The 25,714-nt window shown below is 36.1% G+C and overlaps 1 protein-coding gene across 8 annotated transcripts in view; it reads right to left on the reverse strand.

Annotated features, from left to right (window-relative positions):
* LOC138715379 (glycerol-3-phosphate phosphatase-like) overlaps nt 1-25,714 on the reverse strand; it is a 181,222-nt gene that overhangs the window by 118,745 nt on the left and 36,763 nt on the right. For 4 of the 8 annotated variants that reach the window (XM_069848235.1, XM_069848234.1, XM_069848232.1 and 1 more), the window contains exons 4-5: nt 22,477-22,687; nt 55-196 (exon numbers count right to left, since the gene is read on the reverse strand). In XM_069848235.1, the coding sequence (XP_069704336.1) occupies nt 55-196; nt 22,477-22,687 (353 nt within the window). Of the gene's footprint in view, nt 1-54; nt 197-14,185; nt 19,788-22,476; nt 22,688-25,714 lie in introns of those variants that run through there. The other 4 variants (XM_069848237.1, XM_069848236.1, XM_069848233.1 and 1 more) reach the window with 2 other exon arrangements.

A 25,714-nucleotide genomic window follows, 5' to 3' on the forward strand; every position in this document is an offset into this window, starting at 1 on the left:
AAAGGGAATTTTTATAATTCTTATTAGACTTAATCGAAATGTGTGAATACTCACTTATCTCCTATCATGAGTGTTCTCTTAGGATTCACCTTGTGCTTCTTGACAACAGCATCTCCTATGTAAGTACTAGGTTTACCAATTTTAAATGCTGTGCGTTTTGAACATGTTTCAATGGCTTTAACAAATGTACCAGCTCCTGAAACAGTTAAAAATTCGAATGTTAGTTATAATACAGTTTTTCTATTTTTGTACAATCCTTTTTATCGAATAATTTAAATAAATAATCTTAACAACTCAAAACATCTGAACTTATAAGAACAGTAAGTTAGCCTCGAAATTTTCTCATCATATTGCTTGGAATACTGATTGGTTAGTAAATGTCGAAGAAAACTTTGCTGAACTGTTAACACGGAATGAGATGAAAATTGATATCTTGTCACAAGGACATGCTGTGAATGAGGGGGTTGCTTGGCAAAAAAAAAAAAAAAAAAAAAAAAAAAACTGGAAAGATTACTGTTGGATAAAAACCATTTGCAGAATCTTCACAGGAATGTAGTGTATTCTACAGTTAAGAGTAGGTAGAGGTTGAACATGAACATTCAGTGTGGGTTAGTAACATAATAAGACAGTGGTATGGTACTGGATGAATTTATAGTGGAGCTTATGCACACTAGACCCTGATATGGGCCCACTGGGCAATCTGCAAATATCGACATGGGCGAGAAATTAACAAATTTTTCCTGGTGCTTTAATCAGCATTAGAGTTCATTTATGACAGGGCTCTAACAGCTTTATTTTTCTCTTGGAGGTATTCATGCTAAGGACTTTACTGCCCTTGGCCAAGTTTGAACCCACAAACCTTGGATGAAACATGATAACTGTTAGACCACCGAGGATAAGACAATGGTGTCAATGACAATGCAAGTCACTACTACTTAAAAGTGACACATTATCATCTTTTGTAATATTTATTGGATCAAAATTCAATTTTAAACTAATATTTTGTTTCTTAAGAAAAACGTTTGTGAGAGATGTCACAGATCCAATAAAGACTACTACATTAAAGCACATTATGATTATTTTTTTTATTATTTTATAAAGGGTCGGGCAATACAATGCCTTTTTTTTTAAATGAGACAACACGGTTGTATGTTTTTTTTTTTACTTGGTTATTTAACGACGCTGTATCAACTACTAGGTTATTTAGCGTCGATAAGATTGATGATAGTGACATGGTATTTGGCAAGATGAGGCAGAGGATTCGCCATAAATTACCCGGGATTCACCTCACGGTTGGGGAAAACCTCGGAAAAAATCCAACCAGGTAATCAGCCCAAGCAGGGATCGAACCCACGCCCGAGCGCAACTTCAGACCGGCAAGCAAGCGCCTTAACCTACTGAGCCATGCCGGTGGCTAAGTTGTATGGTACTAAGTTAGTTTTATTATTATATCGAAAAGAGGCACTATTGCCACTTACTTACTTACAAATGCCTTTTAAGGAGGTTCATTGTTGCCTTCACATAAGCCAGCCATAGGTCTCTATTCTGAGTAAGATCAATCCAGTCTCTACCATCATATCCCACCTCCCTCAAATCCATTTTTATATTATCCTCCCATGTACGTCTCGGCCTCCCAAAAGGTCTTTTTCCCGCTGACTTTCCAACTAACACTCTATATGCATTTCTGGATTTACCTATATGTGTTTCATGTCCTGCCCATCTGAAACATCTGGATTTAATGTTCCTAATGTCAGGTGAAGATTACAATGCATGCAGTTCTACATTGTGTAACTTTATTCTTCTTAGCTCCAAATATTTTCCTAAGCACCTTATTCTCAAACACCCTTAACCTCTGTTCCTCTCTCAAAGTGAGAGTCCAAGTTTCACAACTACATGGAACAACCAGTAACATAACTGTTTTTAAATTCTAATTCTAAATCAGAAGTAAACACTGAAATACTGAAACAATTGTCTTTAGAGACAATTAATATTAGGTACCCTCCACAAAACTGGCTTCATTTATACACCGACGGATCCTTGATCTCCAGAGAACAAGGTGACGGTGCAGGTGTTACGTGCTGTCTCTTCTCACTTTATAGATCTCTTGGATATGGAACAACAAGTTTTGATGGTGAAATCATTGCAATAAGTGAATGTCTCAGGAATCTTCTATGCCACATCAATAAATTTAGGAATGCAGTTATATTGTCAGACTCCAAAGCAGCTATTCTATTAATCGTCTCTAAACACACACCTTCATCTCAAACAGCAGAAATAACTAAAATGCTCTCTCAATTATTATCACTCAATAAAATAATTGTATTCCAATGGATTATATGTGGAATCCTGGGAAACGAGAATGCGGATGCTTTAGCAAAGAAGGGCAGCACTGCTACTTACAGACCTGTTACTAAATCTACGTATTACTCTGCGAAGAGATTTATTAAATCTACATACTTAGACTTCAACAAACAAAATTTGATAACTCAATCCCAAGGGAAAAAATGAAACTATCTGCATCAAAATCCAAAGTTAATTCCCGATTTACCACGAAAATCGTCTGTAGCTGCATTTAGATTGGCAACAGGCCATGATTGTTTGGCCAAACACCTGCTTAGAATTGGAATATATCAGTCCCCTAACTGCCCATTGTGCAACTCAAACCAAGAAATGGATTCGGAACGCCTCAAAATCTGTGCTTCAGTGGCTAGTCATGATAATATCTTTGAAAAAATATTGGAGTGCAAGAGGTCAAATGACTTTAATGTCAAACGCCTGGCATTAGAAAACAACAACAACAACAAATTCTAACTTTCAGGTTTTTTGAGAGCAGACTGGATGACAAAAATTTCTCAACCGAATACTAACAGGCATTTCCCATATTTGAATGGGTTATTTATGAAAGGGCCTAAGTCACTAATTTTGTGAAAATGGGTTTGTAATGTAATACTGCTCTTTGGGTGTAGGTACATCGATTTAGATGTGAAGAGGACTGACAAGGGAACCTTCTTTCATGGTGAATTGAAAAAGTGGTAATGCCGTATATTTTTGGAAAGCGGAGGCAAAAGTAAGTGAGCAGGTGAAAATTTTCCGCCTGAGCTCCATAGGGACAAAAGTTATGGGACTGTAAATCTAACATGGCAGTCTGTGGGAAGTGACTCAATGTGCACACTTAAAGGTTAAAATGAAGTTGTTTTTGAAGTCTCTGCATTGCAAACGAGATATTACAGTTGTTGTACGTTTGAATTGCAAACATTATGGACATCGATCACAGAATGATGTAAACAGCAACATTTAATCCAATGTGCACACCTTACGAAAGCAAAAGACGTACAAGCGCTGCACTCATCACCTCCTACAGGGTGAAAACAGTATTGGCATGGCATTTGAAAAGGCTCTGGCTCGTCGTCCAAGTAGCCAGCTGTATACAAGGTGTACCGAGGAAAGTTCTTAAACAAAGGGGCGGTGGAACTGATACAAAGCAAAGACTGCAATCGAATGAAATTGTCTCGGTGCCAAATGTTGAAATCAGTCGTAGTTATAATGACATCTGTGATATACCTATTTGACAAATGCTTTGTACGGGCAGAAGAAATAAACATCAAGAGGTTGGATGAAGCCATTGCAGCCAGGCGGGTCATTCAAATGTCATTCAACCTTCCTAATCGAATCAGGAATTGACTTGATGAGTGTCTCGTCCTTATTTGCTGGCCATGAATCCAACAGCAGGAGGACACAATCTTCATGCAATGAAGAAATGCTGGGCGAAAATATTTGCGAAAATATATCATTCATATCTGCCTTCCACATATTCGCTGAAACAAAAGGATATGATTTGATGTTATATGGTCTGCAGGTTTATTTTTAGGGAACTTTTTCTGTGATTCAACTGACAGGAGATACATTAGGGAGAAGATTTGTCCGTCCATGGAAATGACTGGCATAATCATGTAGGAGTGCGTCGTAGCAGGCTCTGTTCCTACTGTGGTATAAATCATCTTCCTTCCTTTGAAATGCAGGGTTCGCCCACAGTGAATCTCTTTTTCAAATCGACTTTGATCAATGTTGAGGATCTGGCGAAAAGTGAAGCCACGATCGATGAACAACTGCTTCATCTTCGACATGAAATTGATTTCTGCTTCACCTCTGCCTCCTTTTATGCGAAGTTCCTGCTCACTGTATGCGTCACAGAATGAGAAAGATAGGCATACGATTCCGCTGCTTGAATCCCTATACCCACAAGTCAGAAGCTCTGAAGTTAAGATGGTTACCAGGATCAATTTGAGCCTTCAACTGTAGGCCCCAAAAACTGATAGTTTTGTCATGAATGATAGCGTCCATACTTAACATTTCAGGTTTGTTCTTCTTCACTTTTGCATCGTAATCGTAAAGCATCCCTTGTGTGATTAGAGGGAATAGAATTTTACAGAGGTGAAGAATCGCCTCTTTCCGCTGACTGTATCGTTCATATAATCGTGCGCTTTCTGCTGAATTAGCTTGAGCAAGACTTACCTCTCCATAAGCTGAAAGTAGGTGACCATCTCCTAGCGATAATACCCAGTATTTAAAATGTACAACAGCTGTAATATCTCGTTTGCAATGCATTTCTTTCAGAAGTAACTTCATTTTAACCTTTGTATGCACATTGAGTCACTTCCATTGAGACTGCCATGTTAGATTTACAGTCCCATAATTTTTGTCCCTATGGAGCTCAGGCAGAAAAATTTCACCTGCTCACTTACTTTTGCCTCCTCTTTCCAAAAATATACAGCATTACCGCCTTTTCAATTCACCATGAAAGAAGGTTCTCTTGTGAGTTTCACACTCTATAATGCTTAGTAGAATTTATGATACAATTTTTATTTCAGCCTTAATTTCAAAATTTCGGCCAGTAAGGAGTTTTTTTAAACTGCTAACAATTTAGTATTCAGACTTAGGCCCTTTCATAAATAACCCATTCATTTATTCTGTGTTTAATTTCCTATCGAGTGTCATTTATATTTGTTAATGTTGCTCCAAGATATTTGAACTTTTCCACCTTTTCAAAGGATAAATTTCTAATTTTTATATTTCCATTTCGTACTATGTTCTGGTCACGAGACATAATCATATACTTTGTCTTTTCGGGATTTACTTCTTTCTACTTGCTTCAAGTAAAACATTATTGCCATTTACTGATACAAAAGAACAAAATTTGGTTTTGAAAATTACACCCTCCAAATAGAGTCATTTTTTCTAATGCACTCTGGAGCCTGACTGAAGTTCAGCACTGCTCTGCATACCATGTCTCTGGAGTATGAGCGGTCCTTGGTCTTCCTCTTGACTTACGTTTTGGTGCTGAAGAAGTCGTTCTGAAATTGTTTACCCACAATAACACTGTGTTACAGCTGAGAACTCGTCCATGTTGACCCACATTGAAATGATGTTGGAACCTATGCTGCATAAGAACTACTGAAACATTTGTTTTGAAAAACATCTCCATGACAAATGCCTGATATGATGAGTTCCACGAATCCATTGCAACTAAAATGGCAACAATAATGGCGTTCATTCCCTATGTTTTCACTGTTGCGTGACTGTCTTAGCTACAGTTACTGCAAATCTAAAAACGTCCGATCTTTTTGCCAGAGACTGTACAAATGTCGAGATATTTGCTCATTACCCTTCCCTTTCCTTTTTCATCCTGTAGATGAGCTTATAATGAAATGGATGATTGAAGAATCCTCTAAGGCCATCACCAAGTTTGTATTTGCTGTGACCTGAGGTCTGTAATGAATTTACTGGTAGGCTATTGTATTCTTATGAGAAAACCTTAATGAAAAATTTGTGGACTAGAAGAGATTGTCTGGCCTAAAATTTGTGCCTGTGATTAATTAAGCCTCTATTTGGAATCATAAATTCAAGATAGAGAATATCAATTAATGATACTGTATCTTCCAAATCTGATTAACAAATAATTACTCCTATAGGCCAGGTATGAAAAATTTATAAGAACCATAATACATATATTCTAAGATGGAAGGACAGTTGGAATAAGAGCAGTTTGGCTTCAGAAAAGGAAAAGCTACAATGGATGCAAATGGACTACTACGAACAATCGGTAAAAGATACCTAGAGAAGAATAAAGAAGTGTATATAGTACAGTGCATTCGCTTCCCCCCTGCGGCCGGGTGATGAACAGCAAGCACACGGAGCAGCAATAATATAGCCTACCAACGTGCTGCCACCTGTGCTTAAGAATTACTCAACAGCTGTCCATCATTTTGCAGTCAGCTGACCTAATTGCGTTCTGTTTCAACAGTCAGTTTGCTTTACTGAAACGCTTAAAAAAAACGCCTCAAGGCCACGCGTGGTGGCAGTCAGTTTACGCTTGTCAATTACTGAAGAAGAACTTCAGCGTGTGAATGGAAATTTTATCAGAAGATGTCAAGAATGCATCAATGCAGATGGACACCACTTTCAGCATCTTTTGTAACAAGGTTAGTACTCAAGTGATAACAATAAATGAGTAGGATAAGCTTGAGATTGATACACGTCACTAACTAATGCTCCACGCTTTCTGGCCAGCCGCAGGGGGAAGCGAACGCACTGTATATGTGGACTTAGAAAAGACGTTTGACAGAGTGGACTGGAACAAACTGATGGACATTCTGAAGAAAATAAGTGTGGATTGGAAAGACAGGAGGCTGTTCAGTAACTATATAAATGAAACAACAAGTCACAGTCAAGATAGGAGAAGAAACGTTTTAAGGTAGTGAAATAGGGAGAAAAGTATGACAAGGATGTCCTTTATCATCTACCCTGTTCAACAACTACTTGAAAGATTTGATGAAGAACTGTTTTCAGAACATGAAAGGGGTAAAAATAGGAAGAGGAAGAAGAATAAAGTTGCATAAGATTTGCTGGTAATATGGTGTTGTTAGCAGTAGAGGAGATGACACTAAGGGAGCTAAATAACAGCTGTGAGCAGTATGTAATGAAGATAAATGCAAACAAGACGAAGACCATGGTCATAGGAAAAAAATAAACAAGGTAAACTTGCGAATTCTAAATGAGGCAGGAGAGCAATTGAACAGCTTCAAATACTTGGAATGTACTATAAGCCATGAAGTCAAAAGGAGGATAGCAGTGGCAAAAGAAGCTTTTAATAGAAAAAGGAGCATCTTCTGCGGATCTCTGGAAAAAAAAAACTAAGGAAGAGACTAGTGAAGTGCCTTGTGTGGATTGTGGCATTGTATGAGGCAGAAACATGAACATTACGACGAAGTGAAGAGAAATGAATAGAAGCATATATAGAAGAATGGAATGTGTGAAGTGGACAGACAGAATAAGATATAAAGTTGTGTTGGAAAGGGTGAGTGAAGAAAGAATGATGCTGAAACTGTTCAGAAAGAGAAAAAGGAATTGGTTGGGTCACTGGCTGAGAAGAAACTGCCTACTGAAGGATGCACTGGAAGGAATGTTGAACAGGAGAAGAGTTCAAGGCAAAAGAAGATATCAAATGATAGACGACATTAAGATATGTGGATCATATTTATTTATTTATTTAACCTGGTAGAGATAAGGCCATCAGGCCTTCACTTCTCCTTTACCAGGGGATTACAACTACAATATTAAGAATACAATTATAATTAATATTAAATTTATAGATACAATAAAAATCAAAGTACTGAAAGATTAACTGATTAATAAAAGCTAGACAGTTTATTATAAAAGTTAAGAAGAGAGAAGCATTTCTTTTATTAAGTACAAATTAAACCTACTCTACGCAGTAAGAAAATGCTTAATAAGCTTGCTTTTGAACGCTACTAAATTCCGACAGTCTCTGATGTCACTGGGTAGGGTATTCCACAAGCGCGAGAGCGAGATTGTGTATGATGATGATGAATACGATGATGTCTTATGTGTTGGTATGGCTAGTACGCGGCTATTTTGCGTGCGTGTGAAGAGATTATGATATGATGACAGGTAACTGAAACGGGAGGCAAGGTAGGTAGGTGTAGAAGTGTGAAGGATTTGGAAAAGGAGAATAAGAGAATGAAAATTTCTACGTTCGTTAAGCCATAGCCAGTTTAGAGTTTGGAAGGATGGGATATTGTGGTCAGCGCAACGGACATCGCAGACGAAGCGAACACAAGAATTATGAACACATTGTAATTTTTGCAACTGGTTGACATTGAGGTCAGTCAGTAGAAAATCACAATAATCGAAGTGGGGCATTACTAGTGTTTCCACTAGTATTTTCTTGAGTGATAGCGGAAGGAATTTTGGAATGCTGTTTAAGGAATGTAGTATGGAAAGCACTTTTTTGGTAATATGGGTTTCTTGGTTATTCCAGTTTAAATGCGTATCAAAGTAAACTCCAAGGTTTTTAGCACAGGAAGCAAAAAGGATTATTGTTTAACTTGACTGGAAGAGTAGGAGTAATATTGCATAATAGACGTTGATGTCCCACTAGGATTGCTTGTGATTTTCTTGCATTGAGAGTCAAACCAAACTTTCTGGCCCATGCAGATATAGATTCAAGGTCCTCGTTAAGATTTTGTATTGCTTCATTGAGTGAGTCAGGGGTTGTATGGATATAGATTTGTAAATCGTCTGCATAGAGGTGATGCTTACATTGCTGTAGAGTCGAGGGGATGTCATTTACGTAAATGGTGAATAGTAATGGTGATAGAACAGATAGATATGTGGAGACTAAGAGGAAGGCAGAAAATAGGAAAGATTTGAGAATATTGAATTTGCAGTGAAAGACCTGCCAATGGGCACAACACTTATGTATGCATGTAATATATTCCTCGTCCAATATGTAAATAAATAATAATAAGGGTGCATTAATAACTGAGGAGTGTTTTTTCAAAAGTCGCTAAATGCCAAGATTTTAAAAAATTGAACCGTCGGCTGGAACAACGTTATAAGTTACATTTGGTAAAATTTACAGTAGCTGAACAAATGTGTACACGTACATTGTTCCAGGGTAGCAAACTTTTGGATGGACAAATTTCACGTATTGCATTGATGGACAGTTGCAAGCCAAGGAGTATAGCACAGAAACACACCGAATGAAAATTTTGTAACTTACAACGTTGTTCCAGCCGACGCTTCAATTGTCTTTTTGTGCTTACATGTCAACATTCATGTTACACGTATCTCTGTGAAATCAGTTTCAGCAAAAGTTGATTATTGCTGTAGTTATAAGGCAATGAAAACTGATCTTTTGCAAAACTCAATATTCACTCTCAATCATTTAAAGCAAAAGTCGATAAATGCTAACTACATTATAAGCAGACCAGAATATGCAATATATGACGACTAGACAGCATTTTATATTTAGATCAACAATGTAGAATATATATTAGTAGAAGAATAAGTTATTACAAAGCGGTCTATAACATTCTCTACAGCACTCAGAGGTAAGCGGGCCCAGTGTCAGTGCTTGTCATTCCTGGTCTTTCTCTCTCTTTCCTTGCCTTCAAGGACACAGCACATGGTCACATTGCAACTGATAGCTGCTGATAGCTGCTGATAGCTGCTGTTCAATTGCCTATGAGCTCTGTTGACGTTTGTATTGATGTACGTACGTCTTAGTTGAAGATTGTGGCTTAATATGGCAACACAAAAGTTTGTATTACAACAAAAGATTTATCTTGTCGAATGTTACTTGATAACAAAGAATTGTGAAATAATGCGGATGTTTTGCAACGCAATTTCTTGGTGTTCCTGTTCCACATAGGACAACTATATTTTACTATTTAGTATTTATTTATTTAACCTGGTAGAGATAAGGCCGTCAGGCCTTCTCTGCCCCTCTTCCAGGGGATTACAACTATAATATGAAGAATAAAATTACAATTAATATTAAATTTACAATTACAATGAAACTTAAAGTACGACAAGATTACCTGATTAATGAAAGCTAGACAATTTATCAGAAATTGCAATAGAAAATCTGAAAAAGTACAAGTCTCCAGGTATTGATCAAATTCCAGCAGAATTAATACAAGAGAGTGGAAGCTCTTTATCTAGCGAAATTTATATACTTGTACTTGCTATTTGGGAAAAGGAAATTGTACCAGAATAATGGAAGGAGTCCATAATCGTACCTATCTTTAAGAAGGGGGACAAGACTAACTGTAGTAACTTTCGAGGAATATCACTTTTGTTGATGTCGTACAAAATTTTGTCGAATATCCTTTTGAGAAGATTAACTCCATATGTAGATGAAATTACTGGGTATCATCAGTGTGGTTTCAGGCATAATAGATCGACTATTGATCAGATTTTTTGTATTCGACAGATATTGGAGAAAAAATGGGAGTATAAGGGTACAGTACATCAGTTATTCATAGATTTCAAAAAGGCATATGACTCGGTTAAGAGAGAAGTTTTATATAATATTCTTATTGAATTTGGTATTCCCAAGAAACTAGTTCGATTAATTAAAATGTGTCTTAGTGAAACTTACAGCAGAGTCCGTATAGGCCAATTTCTATCTGATGATTTTCAAATTCACTGCAGGCTAAAGCAGGGAGATGCACTATCACCTTTACTTTTTAACTTCGCTCTAGAATATGCCATTAGGGAAGTTCAGGATAACAGAGAGGGTTTGGAATTGAATGGGTTACATCAGCTTCTTGTTTATGCAGATGACGTGAATATGTTAGGAGAAAATCCACAAACGATTAGGGAAAACCGGAAATTCTACTGGAAGCAAATAAAGCTATAGGGTTGGAAGTAAATCCCGAAAACACTAAGTATATGATTATGTCTCGTGATCAGAATATCGTACGAAATAGAACTATAAAAATTGGAGATTTATCCTTTGAAGAGGTGGAAAAATTCAAATATCTTGGAGCAACAGTAACAAATATAAATGACACTCGGGAGGAAATTAAACGCAGAATAAATATGGGAAATGCCTGTTATTATTTGGTTGAAAAGCTTTTGTCATCTAGTCTGCTCTCAAAAAATCTGAACGTCAGAATTTATAAAACAGTTATATTACTGGTTGTTCTGTATGGCTTTGAAACTTGGACTCTCACTTTGAGAGAGGAACAGAAATTGAGGATGTTTGAGAATAAGGTTCTTAGGAAAATATTTGGGGCTAAGAGGGATGAAGTTACAGGAGAATGGAGAAAGTTACACAATGCAGAGCTGCATGCATTGTATCCTTCACCTGACATAATTAGGAACATTAAATCCAGACGTTTGAGATGGGCAGGGCATGTAGCATGTATGGGCGAATCCAGAAATGCATATAGAGTGTTAGTTGGGAGGCCAGAGGGAAAAAGACCTTTGGGGAGGCCGAGACGTAGATGGGAAGATAATATTAAAATGGATTTGAGGGAGGTGGGGATATGATGGTAGAGACTGGATTAATCTTACTCAGGATAGGGACCAATGGAGGGCTTATGTGAGGGCGGCAATGAACCTCCGGGTTCCTTAAAAGCCAGTAAGTAAGTAAGTAAGACGATTTATCATAGAAGTTAAGAACAAAGAATATTTTTGTATTTACTGAATTACAAATTAAACCTAGAATAACAAAATTCTATAGTGATGAAATTACCGGATATTGAAATATTTTGTGATAGATTAAGGGAACTATTTACAAGAAACCATGTCTGAATGAGTCTCAATTACGAACCAGTGCCTAGTAAGTTTGCGTTTGAATTCAATTTTATTTTGACAGTCCCTGATGCTAGCAGGTAGCGAATTCCAGTCTTGGCAGGGCTATTGTGAAAGAGGATGAGTATGAGGAGGTGCAATGGGATGGTATTATTAGTATTGTTTCATGGCGAGAGCGTGTGTTCAGATTGTGGTGGGAAGGTAAGTGAAGTGAGACAACAGGTACGAAGGAAGAGAAGAGTTCAAGATTTCGAAGAGAAGGAGAAGTGAATGTAAATTTCTTTTCTTATCTAGTTTAAGCCAACCTATTGCTTCCAGGGATGGAGTAATATGATCATATTTACGAACACTGCTTACAAAACATACACACAAATTATGAGCACGTTGTAAAGAATTATTATTGTTACCATAACAGATATATTCTGTAAGACCAAAAATTATTCTTTACGTAGCTAGTAATAAAAAGTTTAGAGAAACGAGGTCACTTCTGAATAAACATGGAAAGACAAACCCAAGTGTACTTACTGAGAAAAAACTCGATTAGATAGGACAAAGGTCAGAACATTCTCCTCGAAAATCTCTCCGCCATCTCTCACAAGAAATGGGTGTTTCAAAAACCACAGCATTTAGAGCCATTAAAATTGTTAAATTTAAGACCTACAGAGTGACAATAGTGCATAAATTACAGCCTAGAGATAATGTAAGTTGTGTGAATTTTTGTAACCGGGTTTTACAAAGTGTTGTCGATGGCGTTGTGGATCCTACAGTAATTATTTTCACAGGTGAAGCATGGTTTCACTTACATGGCCATGTTATAACGCAAAACAATAAATACTGGAGTACAGAAGATCCTCATCTCGTTCATGAAACTCCTTTACATGATGAGAAGGTTGATATATGATGTGCTATAACTGCACATGGGGTTATAGGCCCTACATTTCTTGATGATACAATCAATGGTGACAGATACAGAACACAAATACTCAACCAATTTTTTGAACAGTTAAGCAATATTTAGTAGAGTGTCAGAGTGCTTATTTCCAGCAGGATTCAGCAAATGCCCATACAGCAGTCGAAACATTGAATTTGATAGGCGAAATATTCGGGGACAGGGCTATTAGAGCGCTTTCAGAATAAGAAGGCATATAAGGCAGAGCTAGTTCAAGCGGGTTTATGTCGACTAGCCAATGCTAGTGAGGTGGTGTTGCCTAGTTAAATTGTTGCTCAGTCTTGCTGACGCATCGCGTATTACTTTCTTTCTTGCGCACCCAATATTTATACCCAGGATTGTATTTTAAGCTGTGTCATTTGATAGAACTATGAAATCTGAATGTGACGGTACAAGAATGGAATTGGTATGTCACCTGGTTCGCATGTTATGGCTTAAACTGGCTGGGATGTTATCGCTTAAATTAGTTTCCAAGTTATTGCTTTAAGACTAAACAATGATTATATCCAAGCCTTAATACCATATGCTGTGAAGTCTCTCACTATAAACAGAGACAGATTTTTGTTTCTTTTCAAATTCAGACGTGGACTGTTTTCTGTGTGTATTGAAGAACCTTTATTGAACAATAATAATTATGTACAGTAGCAATGTCTCTTGAAAGAATTCAAGTGGGTCTAGTATTTTGTCTGTTACATGCAAAAGGAAAATATTACATTCATAGACGAAGGTAGGCTATGGTACGATTTTCACTTTTCATCGTAATATTACACACAGTGTAAGAAGAAATATCGCAAAAATGTTGAGGTAACTGTTGATATTATAAAGATCAAAATCCTCTCCCTTTTTTAAATTAATTATAAGGAAGAGTATTAACATGCCCCTTTAAGAACAACGAAACTTTTTAAAATGAAACAAAAATTAATTACATTTTCAGTGGCACAACAATGGTGTGGAGGGGTGAGGGCATAAGATTTACCCCCAAAAATTTAGAGATGTAAATGGTATGGTTTTTACACTCCTAAAATATTAGAGAGCTTTATAGTATAGTTTTACCTTTCTTTGTGGCCAAAACTTCAAGTTTATAATTTTTAATTTATTGTAATGAGATGAAAGAACTTCGAAGTCATTTTACTATAGTAACAAAAATAACAAAATGCGAACCACAGAGACAATGACACATCACAACAATGAATTGGACGGAGTTATGCAATAAGAGACCAAGAGACAGAAAGCTGTTTTCGAGATAATGACCATTGAAGTAAATCTGTTTAGGCTATTTATTAAACATTTTACACAAGAAGTATTGTTAACAATCATACTATTAAAAAAATAGCACAAATAATAATAATAAGGAAATGCTGATCAATTTTTAATATCAGACCAACAGTTTATTTTTTATAAGTACTAGGTTTTGGTTTTTTTTTTTTAAGCGATCAAAGTATTATTAATATTAAGCTGTTATTATGTAAAGGTATGTCACTAAATTATTTCAAAATCACAAATTTTTTTTTCAAAAGAAAACGACAAATGGAAGAGAATGGTAAGACCATATAGTAATATATATATATATATATATATATATATATATATATATATATATATACTGTATGCTATGTAGGCTACTCCTCACTTTGTTCTTATCAGAGGTGGGCATTTTGTACTGTAATTGATTACACGATTACAATCACAATTACTAAAGCTATTATTTATCAGAAGTGCGAAGGAGGTAAAAATATGAGTTTTAACATCATGTTTTAAATTTATTTTTTTATTGTTTATTATAAACTTTATAAAATTATATAACATAATGTTTAAAAAATATTTATTTCAAATAAACTTCATATGTGACTATTTTTTTTTTCATACTTCAAATTTGCTCATTATTCAGCCTCTGTTCAAAGTTTTGATCTGACAGTCTATTGGCTTTTGGACTATTTGTCATTGTGCCGAATGAAAACAGTTTTAAATTAGTTGATAATACAGCATTGTTAATCCCCCATCCAGTGGCAGCTGATTGACTGAGGCAAGTGAGGCCGGGCCTCAGTCACTTGGCTTAACTGAAATCAAATTTTGTGTTTTTATATAATGTATTAGTTATTTGAATAAAGCATATATCGCTGTAGAAGCATTTGAAAACTTTGATGTATATAGACCTGTTTTGCAGTAAAATTTGTTCCTGAAGCAGAGATCGCTCGTGCCGAGTCTGGCTTGTGATGTATATAGACCTGTTTTGCAGTAAAATTTGTTCCTGAGGCCAAAATCGTTCGTGCCGGGTTTGGCTTAATGCATTTCATGTCCTTTCGCGGGCTTTGAGTTTACGCTTAAAACGTTGTAGCTGAGGCACAATTCGGCTGGCCTGGTCAGGTTTCACTCCTCCCATCCATGGGCCGGCCTCAAGGGTACAGTGGGGTGGGAATAGCAGTGGTGACTTGTCTTCCTAACTAGGTCATAAATAACAAAATTCCAGCTCTTTGGCAGACAGAAACCCACTCGAGATTCTCTCCCCTTATGTCTCAGTTTATGACATAAGCGAGGGTGTTCTACTATTGTACTTCGTAGTACAGTAGTGAATCTGGGCCAATGTTGTTATGTATTTCGGGAAAATATAAACAGAAACAAATGAGAGAAATAATGCTGGTGCAGTTAATTCATTGTTAGAGTGTCCTTTTTCGAGAAGAAATAATACTAAAAGAAAGGAAGTTTTAAATAAAGAGAGAGACTACTGAGATACCTACAACATCGCTGATAATTTTTCTGACACAATCTTAAAACGCGAGTGTCTATTGCATTCTGCTGGTATAGACAACATAAATGGTTATGTGGTAATGTGATGCAAAATAAACTTCTCTTGGCCTTGTTTGTTGCTGTCAAAGGAAAAAAATAAAAAGAAAAGAAAGAAAGGGGAATTTCAACACACAATATGGGATGCTTCATCACACTGAAACAATCACTGAAACTCAGAGCATAACAGCTTATTTGGTGAGTGAAATTATTATTTTTCATTGATAGTAATAAGAATAGACTAATAATAGTAATAATAATAATAATAATAATAATAATAATAATAATAATAATAATACAGTAATAATGATATTAATAATATAATAACAATAATAATTAATATCATAAACAAACATTTCCTATCGGAGGCACTTAAATTAGTTGCATCTGGCCTCACCGAGGATTTTGATCACCGGCAGCTACTGCCCCCCTCCCATTATAATGATGGTAAGAATTGTCATGAAAATTGCACACGACAAGATTCTTACCTCTCCCTGAAACAAATTGTTGCACCACAGCACATTTCACTTATAAAATATATATTGGCATACTAGAATCGAGGAGATATAATAATTCCAAAATTCAATTCGCATTTTAAAAACCTTGAGTTACGGTACATCTATTATATTCTGTACAATGTAGACACTTTTTTTCTAATAGGCTATAGAATGTTTACCGTCAATATTTCCAATACAATATTATTGGGCTGTGGTTTTATATTCACTTCTTTACATATTATACTTTCAATCGTAGGCTTCTAATACCATAGACCACAGTGATAGAATATAGAACCCTGGACCTCTAGGTAGGTATAAACTAGAGATTGAATTAAATTAAATTTAATTGGATAGGTATGCTTAATTTTAACAGAGACGAGGAAAAGAATCTTAATTTTCAATGTAAGTACTAAATTACGTATTTAAAGGTATGCTTATGTTGTACGATACATAGTATGCCCTTAGAAAATATGCTTACTTTAACATTGTTTCCTCTGAAGAAATGAAGAATAATAAATTCCTGATTGCTGTACAAGGAAGTTTTGACATTTGAATACACTTTCTTACTTACAGTTTTTCAGGCGAGAATATCCACCTTCGATTTTTTTTAATCAAGTCACCGTTTCTCTCTCACTACGAGTAACAAATTGCACTACATTTCTACATATCTGTCGCTTTATTTCCAAGATCTACTGATTTTTAAAGCGACTAAATAATGAAAATTGGATAAAACTTACTTCAGTAAGAGTATTTAAACATAAGACACAATACATCACATATTCATTTAGTATGAGGTCTCGCCCACCTCCTGGAATAGTACACGACTACTATGAAGTAGCCAATTTTTCTCGTATTAAATAGTAATAATAAGACACAATGATGGAAACAAGACGCTCGCTGCGCTAGTGGATATTTTCCGTCCTTGTCACACGTATCTGCTGACTCTGTCTTTCACGTCTCATACAACATGTACCAATACTGTACAGCAGCGAGCACTGTACTGGCTTAGGCCATATACCTTCTTATTCTGGAACCGTTATAGTAGAGGATTATGGTCCTCTAGGTCTCCAAATTTATCAGCCTGCAATTTTTATATACGGGGAAATCTAAAAAGTAAAGTATACAAAGATAATCTGCACACAATCCGTGAGTCAAAAGACTGCATTGTATGAGAAATTGGGAAAATTACAGAAGACGAACGTGCACCTGTAAATGCCAATTTCCTTCAGAGATGTCAGAAATGGGTTGCAGCAAAGGGACATCATTTTCAACACCTTCTGTAGTCAAGGTTCGTAAACAATATGAATACTGTAATTTTAATAGCCAACTCTAGCAACTATAGCGGACTCTGTTCACCAAGAGAATGTCATAGACCGCTCTGTAAATACTTATAACACAGCAAGCTAGTAAAGATCCTGATAGGCATAGGCTACAATGGAACTTAAGTGGCGCGAATTGTACTGAAACAGAGTTTTAAATAGTAATAATGAAACTAATTTCTAATAAGATGATATTAAAATGTTAAAAAAGTGTGTAATAATGAAAATAGTTCGGAAGGATAAATTGATTTGTATTATTACTTTCCATGCCCTCTAAAATTACAACCTAACTAGTGATGACTTAAAGAAAATCAAACAACAAAGTAGGTCTACTGCTGTTGATGGCGGACACCTACAGAAAAGATCACATTGAAGTTCAAATATTAAAATAAGACCTGTATCCAGAAAATAATGAACACAGCTACTTCGCCAAAGAAGATTATGGCCAGTAAGGAAAAGAAGCACGTCTTGAACCTCATGAAGTATTTTGAAATGCCAACATTAGCTAAAGAATTTTACAAAGATATTACTGCAGATTCATATTAAATTGAATGTCTGATTGAAAAAGACAGAATGTCCAGGCACCTGTGTTTTAAGAAAATTCATAACAATTTTCCTTATTTTACACTATGAACGTTTTGATTGGTTCTCACTGTTACTTCGAGACTCTTTAATATTTTAGGCACAAATTTACGTGTGGGTATTAAGGAAAGAAATAATGTATGTATGTATGTCTGTATTTAATGCTTAACCAGATTGATTCAACATCATTTGATTTTTGGCAGACCAGTACAAAGTCCCCATAGAGGATTTAAAATTTACAAGTTTTTTACAAACATTTAAATGTTCCCAATTCATAATAGAATTTTCCTCATTACAAATGACACACTGAGGTGATGGTAAAATACCCAGTTTATATAAATATTCCACCAGGCAGTTGTGTCCTGTGGCAATCCTTATGCCAGCTACAGTCTCTTTACGGGGACAATCAAGAAGTATAATATTGTAACTTTTTTTTACTGAACAACAATGTGATTTTATTATCTCAACAATAACTCTTCACTTTCTACAATTTAATTCCACTCCCGTCAACAATGGGATTTGCTCTCCACACAGCAACACAGTATTCGTTATTGCACTCCACAGACGACAATGACAATTTACTTGGATTATTGAGAACAACAATGAACTGTTAATTTTAACTAATGTTCACAAAGCACTATTTACAAATCAGAACTGTCAGTTCTCAGTTCTTCTAGCTCAGTCACTCGAGTTCACAGTATCTCGAACCACAGACCTTAGAGACAGTCCACTGAACTTCGAACTCAGGTCCCTCCAACTGCGGTCCACTGCACTCAAACTCAGGACTTCTGGCTCCACAGTTACGGACACAACTCAAGTCGAACTTCGGTCTCGAAGCTGGCTTCACTGCTACACAAGACTGGCTGCTGTCCACTGACTGTAACAACACTGACTTACTGACTGACTTGCATCTCTTCTTATATAACCAAACCATAGTTACGAGAAAGTTCGCGGTCAGTCGACAGATGCATAGAAGATTTCCACGGATGTCAGGATGGCATTTTCGAATAATCTGGATATCTCCCCTTTCTGCCGCTGTCGCTCTCTCCCCTCTCTTCTCTCCGCCATAGCACATGCCCCAGGAAGCAGATGCGCGCACAACCCGCCCAAAACACGGCCGACCTTGTAATCCTTCTGCCGGTCGTGAGATCGTATCCCAGCTCTGTCACAATATATTTCAGGTTATTTTAGCAAGTACAAACTCAATTACTACCATTATTGTATGAATAGCAGTGGCGGACGTTGGGTTCAAAACTTGGGGAGGCCAGCACGTGATGAAGGGTTACAAATAAAAACTATTTAAAAATACATATACCAGTACTCACATTACTTGAACTGCAAATTCACTCGATGATCCTTCTTCTTTGCAAAGCGACTGATCAGGTCATCATTCCATGTGGGTCGACTCTGAAGTTTGTGGAGGATCCCCTTTTCAATAGATATACATGCCAATGCTGAGAGCCGTTCTTGAGTCATGGAGTTTCTCAAAAAAAGTTTTTACGCGATTCAAACACGAAAAACTCCTTTCCACGGAAGCACTTATGGAAGGAATTGTGGCTATAAGACAGAAAAGTTTAAAGGCATTGGGAAGAATTTCACTTGTTTCACTTTCAATCATCTTCTTTATCAGTACGCTCAAACTCTTGCCATGGAATGTCTCCTAGTGCAGTGGAGAAAACACAGTTTGAAGCTCAACACGCAATTTCACACTGTCAAAATAAGTTTCATAATTCTGAAATAATGAATCTAGTGCTTCAGTAGGGAAATGCTGACTATATATTGAAAATCGAGTAGTGTCACTTAATTCAAGAAGCTTCAATTTCTCATAATTTTGAAATCTTGATTCCAACTGTGTTAAAATATTGTCCAAAATTTCGAAGTACAGTTGCTTATACTTGTAAGGAGCACATTCTTCCATTAATTCATTTCTTCTTAAAGAAGTCAATGAATCTGACCTGGTAGCAGTTCCAGCAGCCTCCATGAATACACTGTATTGCTGATCACTCCTTAAATTTCTTATGTACAAGACACAATCTGAAATTGAATTGATACACATCCGAATATCATTTGTTTTCTTCTGAAGAATATTAAATAACAACTCAGTTTTATTAAATATTTCTTGGAAAGTCAAGAGAAGAAAAACAAAATTGAAATCACGTGGGTTGTTTATAAATCCTTGTGCTTCCCTTGCTGAATTACCGTTTGAGTCCGGGAAATCTATTATTTCATTGAAAGCTTCGATTAATTTTACCCTTTTTGTGTGCACTACAGAAATGAGTTTGGTATTAGAATTCCACCTGACATCACTGCTTGTAGGCACACGTTGTTCCACAATTCTGTCGAGAATAGCAGTACGCTTTGAGGACCGATTAAAAAAGGCAGGTATTCCATGAAGTGTCGAGAAAAAAATTTTCACAGACTTAATTTTAGAACAACTCTGTTGTAAAACTAAATTCAATCTGTGTGCAAAACAGTGAGTAAATAAAGCTTGTGGAGCAAGCTCATTAACTTTAGCTTTCAAGCCATTCAACTCACCTGCCATAACACTTGCGCCATCATAGGTTTGAGCCACTAACTTACTTTGAACATCGTATTTCTGAAGAACATTACACAAGCCTTCAGCATTTCTGCTTTCACTAACATCATGAAAACCAAGGAAAAACTCTTGAATATCACCTTCTGTGTCAACTAGCCTAACAGCGATAGAACACTGAGATGTTTCAGTGATGTAGTCGTCTCGTCAACAATACAGGCAAAGAAAGGGGCCTCATTAATTCTTTTTCCAATGAAATCTTGTATTTCTTCTTCAATGCACTCAATGAGTTCATTCTGAATTGTTTTCGATACCCCTCTAAAGTATCCTATATTCTCCCAATGTTTTTTTAATGCCACATCCCTACTTCGAACTAGAAGAAATATAGTTTGAAAATTTCCAGGGTTTAGAGAGCATTCCTTTTCATCATGGCCTCTGAACGCGATTTCTTGCGCAGCCAGAGCACACGTGACATCAATTAAAATTTTGTAAATTTCCCTGTTGAGTTTTACTTCTTCATTGTATTTAATTTTTAAAAGTCTATTCTGTTCGCTCAACATTTCCGATATATTAAGGGTTTGTTTACAGAGTCCTTTAAATGCCACGTAACAATTCAAGTGGTCTCTACTTGAGCTATGCCTAACTACAGCCCTAGACAAGTTTTTCATGTCACTGTAGCCTTCATATGACCAGACGCCTTTGTTATTACTTAAAAGTATACATGGCCAACAAAACAGATTCTCCTTCGTACTACTACCACACAGCCACTTGTGTTGATCATACCACGAGGATTTAAATGTTCTGTCTTACCTTTATCATTTTGAAGAAATGAAAATTTCGGAGTAGGTCTACCTTGCTGTAGTGTAATTCTTCTGTCGATTTCATTTCGTCGTGAAAAGGGAACCTCCAACAGTGAAACCACAATATCATCACTCACATCCATTGCTACAAGCTCACTGCATCAGACTGAAGCGAGGAGCCTAAGCCAAAACCAACTCCTTTCATGGCGTCTTTTTGGTATGAAGCGCGCGAACAAGACAGCTTCCCTATTGGCTAAACAGCTGTTGTCATGGTTACCAGGAGCTGAGTTCTGCTTTGCCTACCTACTCCCAACTATTAGAATGCAAGGTCGCTAGATGTCACTGTAGTACAGTAACTTCCGTGCTTGTGCTCTGTGTATTCCACCCCATAGTGCTACCTGCAGCGCTTCCTGTTGCTAGCAGCACGAATTACATGTTCCTCCCTAAGACTAGAAACGCGGTCAGTATGAATATTGCGATCTCAGCTCACGAGAGCTGGGATAACACATTTTGTGTTGTCTCTGACAAAATATTTAGGGAGGCCAGGCCTTCCTTGCCTCCCCTGAAAATCTGCTGCTGATGAATAGTTAGTTTTTCCAAAAAAATTTAATACCATTTTTTTTTTTTTTACTCTGTAGGTACTTCGTTCCAAATAGATTACATCTTGATAGATAAATGAAGACATACTAGTATAACTCTCTAATGTTTGTATTCTTACTATTTGTTTCTGCCTCATTCAGTTTTTTCTTCAAGTAATCTCTCTTTTTATTCCTAAGTGTACGACTTGCTTTCAGTCTTTCACTGAAATATTTATCTCTATTCGCGTGGACTGGATCATGTAAGAATTTTTCAATTTTGTCTGCTTCTTTGTTTCTACTACCATGCAACAATCATCATCAAACCACGGTTTTTTTTCTTAGTTTCATAATAACCTATGCTCTTGCTCAGCTGCAATTTTGATATCTCTCTGATATTTTCCCATAGGCTATTAACATCTACCTTCTTCTCAACTTCATCGGAACTTCTTAAATTAGCAAACCTATTTGAAATTTCGACCTGATAATGTTGCTTAGTTTCCTCGTCTTTTAATTTCGGAATATTGAATCTCCTAGTATTAACTTGTTTCTATACTCGTTTGGCTACTGATAGTCTTTCTCATAATTCCCCAGTTATCAAATAATGGTCAGAATCACAGTATTTCCCTTTGAAGGATTATTATATTATAGTAATAACAATAATAATTATAGTAACTCAATAATAATAATAATAATAATAATAATAATAATAATAATAATAATAATAATAATAATAACAACAACAAAAACACCAACAACGAGCCCAACAGTCTTACGAATGTTTGGATTTTAAAAAGTTACAATTTTTCATTTACCTGGTACAGTCAGTGGAAACTCTGTAGGAAAAGTTTCGTCTGTATTGGTGGCAACAAAGATGCAGTCAGGCTGCTTGAGGTAGGATGCAGCCTTAACCATCTTGGGGAAGCTGATATGTTCGTCAAAACCAACAACTACTGCTCCCACTTCTGAGTCCAGGTGAACTTCCTTCGCCAGGAGTGTGTTCATGTCACTGTCCAGGGGATCTGGCTAACATTAGTTTAGCAATTTATTTACAGCTTGTATTAGTTGTAGAATACTGAGCCGTCAATGTCGATTAAAACATTATGGGATGTAATTCAAATTAATGGTCCTTTGAAAGCTAAGGATAAAATAATATACTAATACTGACACACTCCTGTTGCTGCCACCAACACCAATTATGTGTCTGTAGATCAGTAGGCTTCTTGCATGTCAATAGGTTTCCAGTACTATTAAATTAGTTTACTCATTTTGCAACTTTTAACAGCCTTGAAATCTTTACAATCTTCACAATAACGCTGAGATATCATCTCTATTTTCCTGATTGGGGCATCAAAAACTGCTGTAGATTCATTGGTCTGCAGTAATGTGTCTCAGCACACAGGAAGCTTGAAGGAGAAATGACTGATAAGTTTGTCTGAAACTATATTATTCTGGGAAAAGATTCTAAGGATTCTTTTCTTTTTTCTTTCTTTTGTTTTATCAGTTGCTTAACAAGATTATATTCGAAAACACAAGACATTTGTACCTTTCTAATAACAATGCAAGTCAAATGCGATAATAAAAAACTATATGATACGAAAATGCCTGTCGTCAGTATAACTCATAACATATACAATAAGTAAATCTTTCACGTGCTTCGTTTTTAAAGTAAATAATACATAATTATATTATATTTATTAGTGTTCATATAACTGTAATATATTTTTTACGTTTCTTATCAAATCTATGAACACTGTATAATTGGCCCAACATGTGTGGTTTATCTTTGAATATAAATAATACATCTATAAATTTGGTCCAGTACTAGAGTGCCAACCCAGAAAGTCGACCAACACATTTTCAGGCCGGTTTTGTCGCTCCAATAACTTCTAAACTACACAACATATTCCAATTAAGTAAATGGTAATCAACAAAGTATCAATGTAACCAACGTGATCTTGAGTTGGAGTGAGTGACGTCATCTAGTGATACTCAGGAGAAAAGTTGAGACATGAATTGACAAGTCTTGCAGCAACCAAGGCAATGTAACTCAAATAGGTAAAGCAATAGAACATTCACAGTGGCGCCAAATCATTTGTAACAAACCAGGCTGCAATCTCATTTGAGCAACAATTAGCAGTCACCAAGTTAAATTGGAAAAATGTGATTGTCTAGTGAAGTGAAGAGAAAAAATGTATAATGTCAATGCATATGCAGCACAAATGGGAGCAGGTATACAAGCAATAGGTAGCAAATGAAGAGTGACAATAAACTGCCCAACAGCCAATAATGTAATCTGAAAGCAAGTGTAGTTTAAATCACTGTCAACAAGATGTTTGTGTCTGAACGCAATATAGACTTCTGTATGTTAAATGTCACATTTTTTCCAAGTTCCTAACAGAAACAGAGAATTGAAATTTATTATTATTATTATTATTATTATTATTATTATTATTATTATTATTATTATTTGCAATAAAGGGATACAGTCGACTCCCGATAATTTGCTCCTTTTGGGAGGGGGGGAGAAGTAACATCTGTTTTTACTCTATTTATGCTCTCTCCCTCCCCACTTCAACATCTTTAGGCCAGCTTTGGCAACTGTAGCATAATTATGCTATGCATAGCAGAATTGAAGTCCCATAGTATGTAGTAGAATAACATCCATAGCATAATGCTAAAATGTAGCATAATTCATTTCAGAATGTTCAATGTACTAGAGCCTGTAATGTGGAAAATTTCGTCAATATTTCAGAATGTTTTGCTCTTGATTTTGAAGTGTATTTACCACTTAAACCCGTCAGAATAACTTTTACTGGACTTCAAATAATAATAAAAAATTTTGAAGATAATTCGCGATTTTCAATATTTCGCGGAAGTTCGTGCATTAATTACCGCAAATTATCGGGAATCGACTGTATTTTGATTAAACCATATACTTCTCCCTCCCCTAATTAAGGCTCACAGAATCAATTTAAAGTACACAAGAATATAGATCATGTTTCCCAGTGCATGTATTTACTGAATAAGGATAACTATCAGTAGAGATGATGGTATAATCCATAGGTTTGTTTCTCTAGCGAGTTTGTGTTGGTTTGACAAATGTTTGAAAACTGTTCCAACCTCAACCACTGCACATGATCAGCAATGATCAGTTTGAAATTAATTTCAAACCATTCCTGCAAAAACACTCATGTACTGTAAAATAATTTACTAATCTAATATTATAAAGACATAATTAAATTTCACAGTATATTTTAATAACCCAAATAAATAAGCATGGATACATAAAAGATTCATGCAAAAAGTATGTGTGTACCACTGCATTGGCTAAAGATCCAGCACAACTATCTTAATGCACATTTGTTAATGTGATTTGAGGTTGGTTTGTGCCTGATCTGCAAATCTTTCTGGCATCAGGAAATGGTTTGGTGATGGGAGAAAAAGTTTTTCGAGTTATCAGGCCGTGATCCATTGGTTGTGTGACCAAACATTTTGTTCACTACAGCAGTGAATGAAATGTTTGGTCACAACCAACCAACAGCCTTATAGCCTGAAAAACTTTTCTCCTATTGACGCTGGCTGTGAAAAGCCTACACTCGAATATAGGTTTGGTGTTTGTTAGATATACTATGAGAACGCATGACTTTTAATCAGCAAGTAATCAGAATTAGAAGTTACTGCTGTAAGAGCAGTAAAATCCATATGCACAGGCTCATGACTATTCAAACCAGTTTGAAACTGCTGTAGAAACAAACCTTACAGCTTGTAAATAACTTATACTTATAAATTTGTACATTCTAAAATCTGCCTTCAAACCAAGCAATGGGGATTTAACCCCAACAGAAGGAAATAAGTAACGAAATATGATTAAGGGAATTTCTTTTTACAATGAAATTACGAATAAAATGTACAGGATCAGCTGTTAGGTTGCACACCGACTGCCACCATCATTTACAATACACAGCTTACTAGCTCAGTTTGTGAAATTGCTATGCACAACATAATTGTTGTTAGTTAATTTGGAACTACTTTCACACCTTATTAGATTTT

The sequence above is a fragment of the Periplaneta americana genome, chromosome 15 (genome assembly GCF_040183065.1).
Source record: "Periplaneta americana isolate PAMFEO1 chromosome 15, P.americana_PAMFEO1_priV1, whole genome shotgun sequence".
Lineage (NCBI taxonomy): Eukaryota > Metazoa > Arthropoda > Insecta > Blattodea > Blattidae > Periplaneta > Periplaneta americana.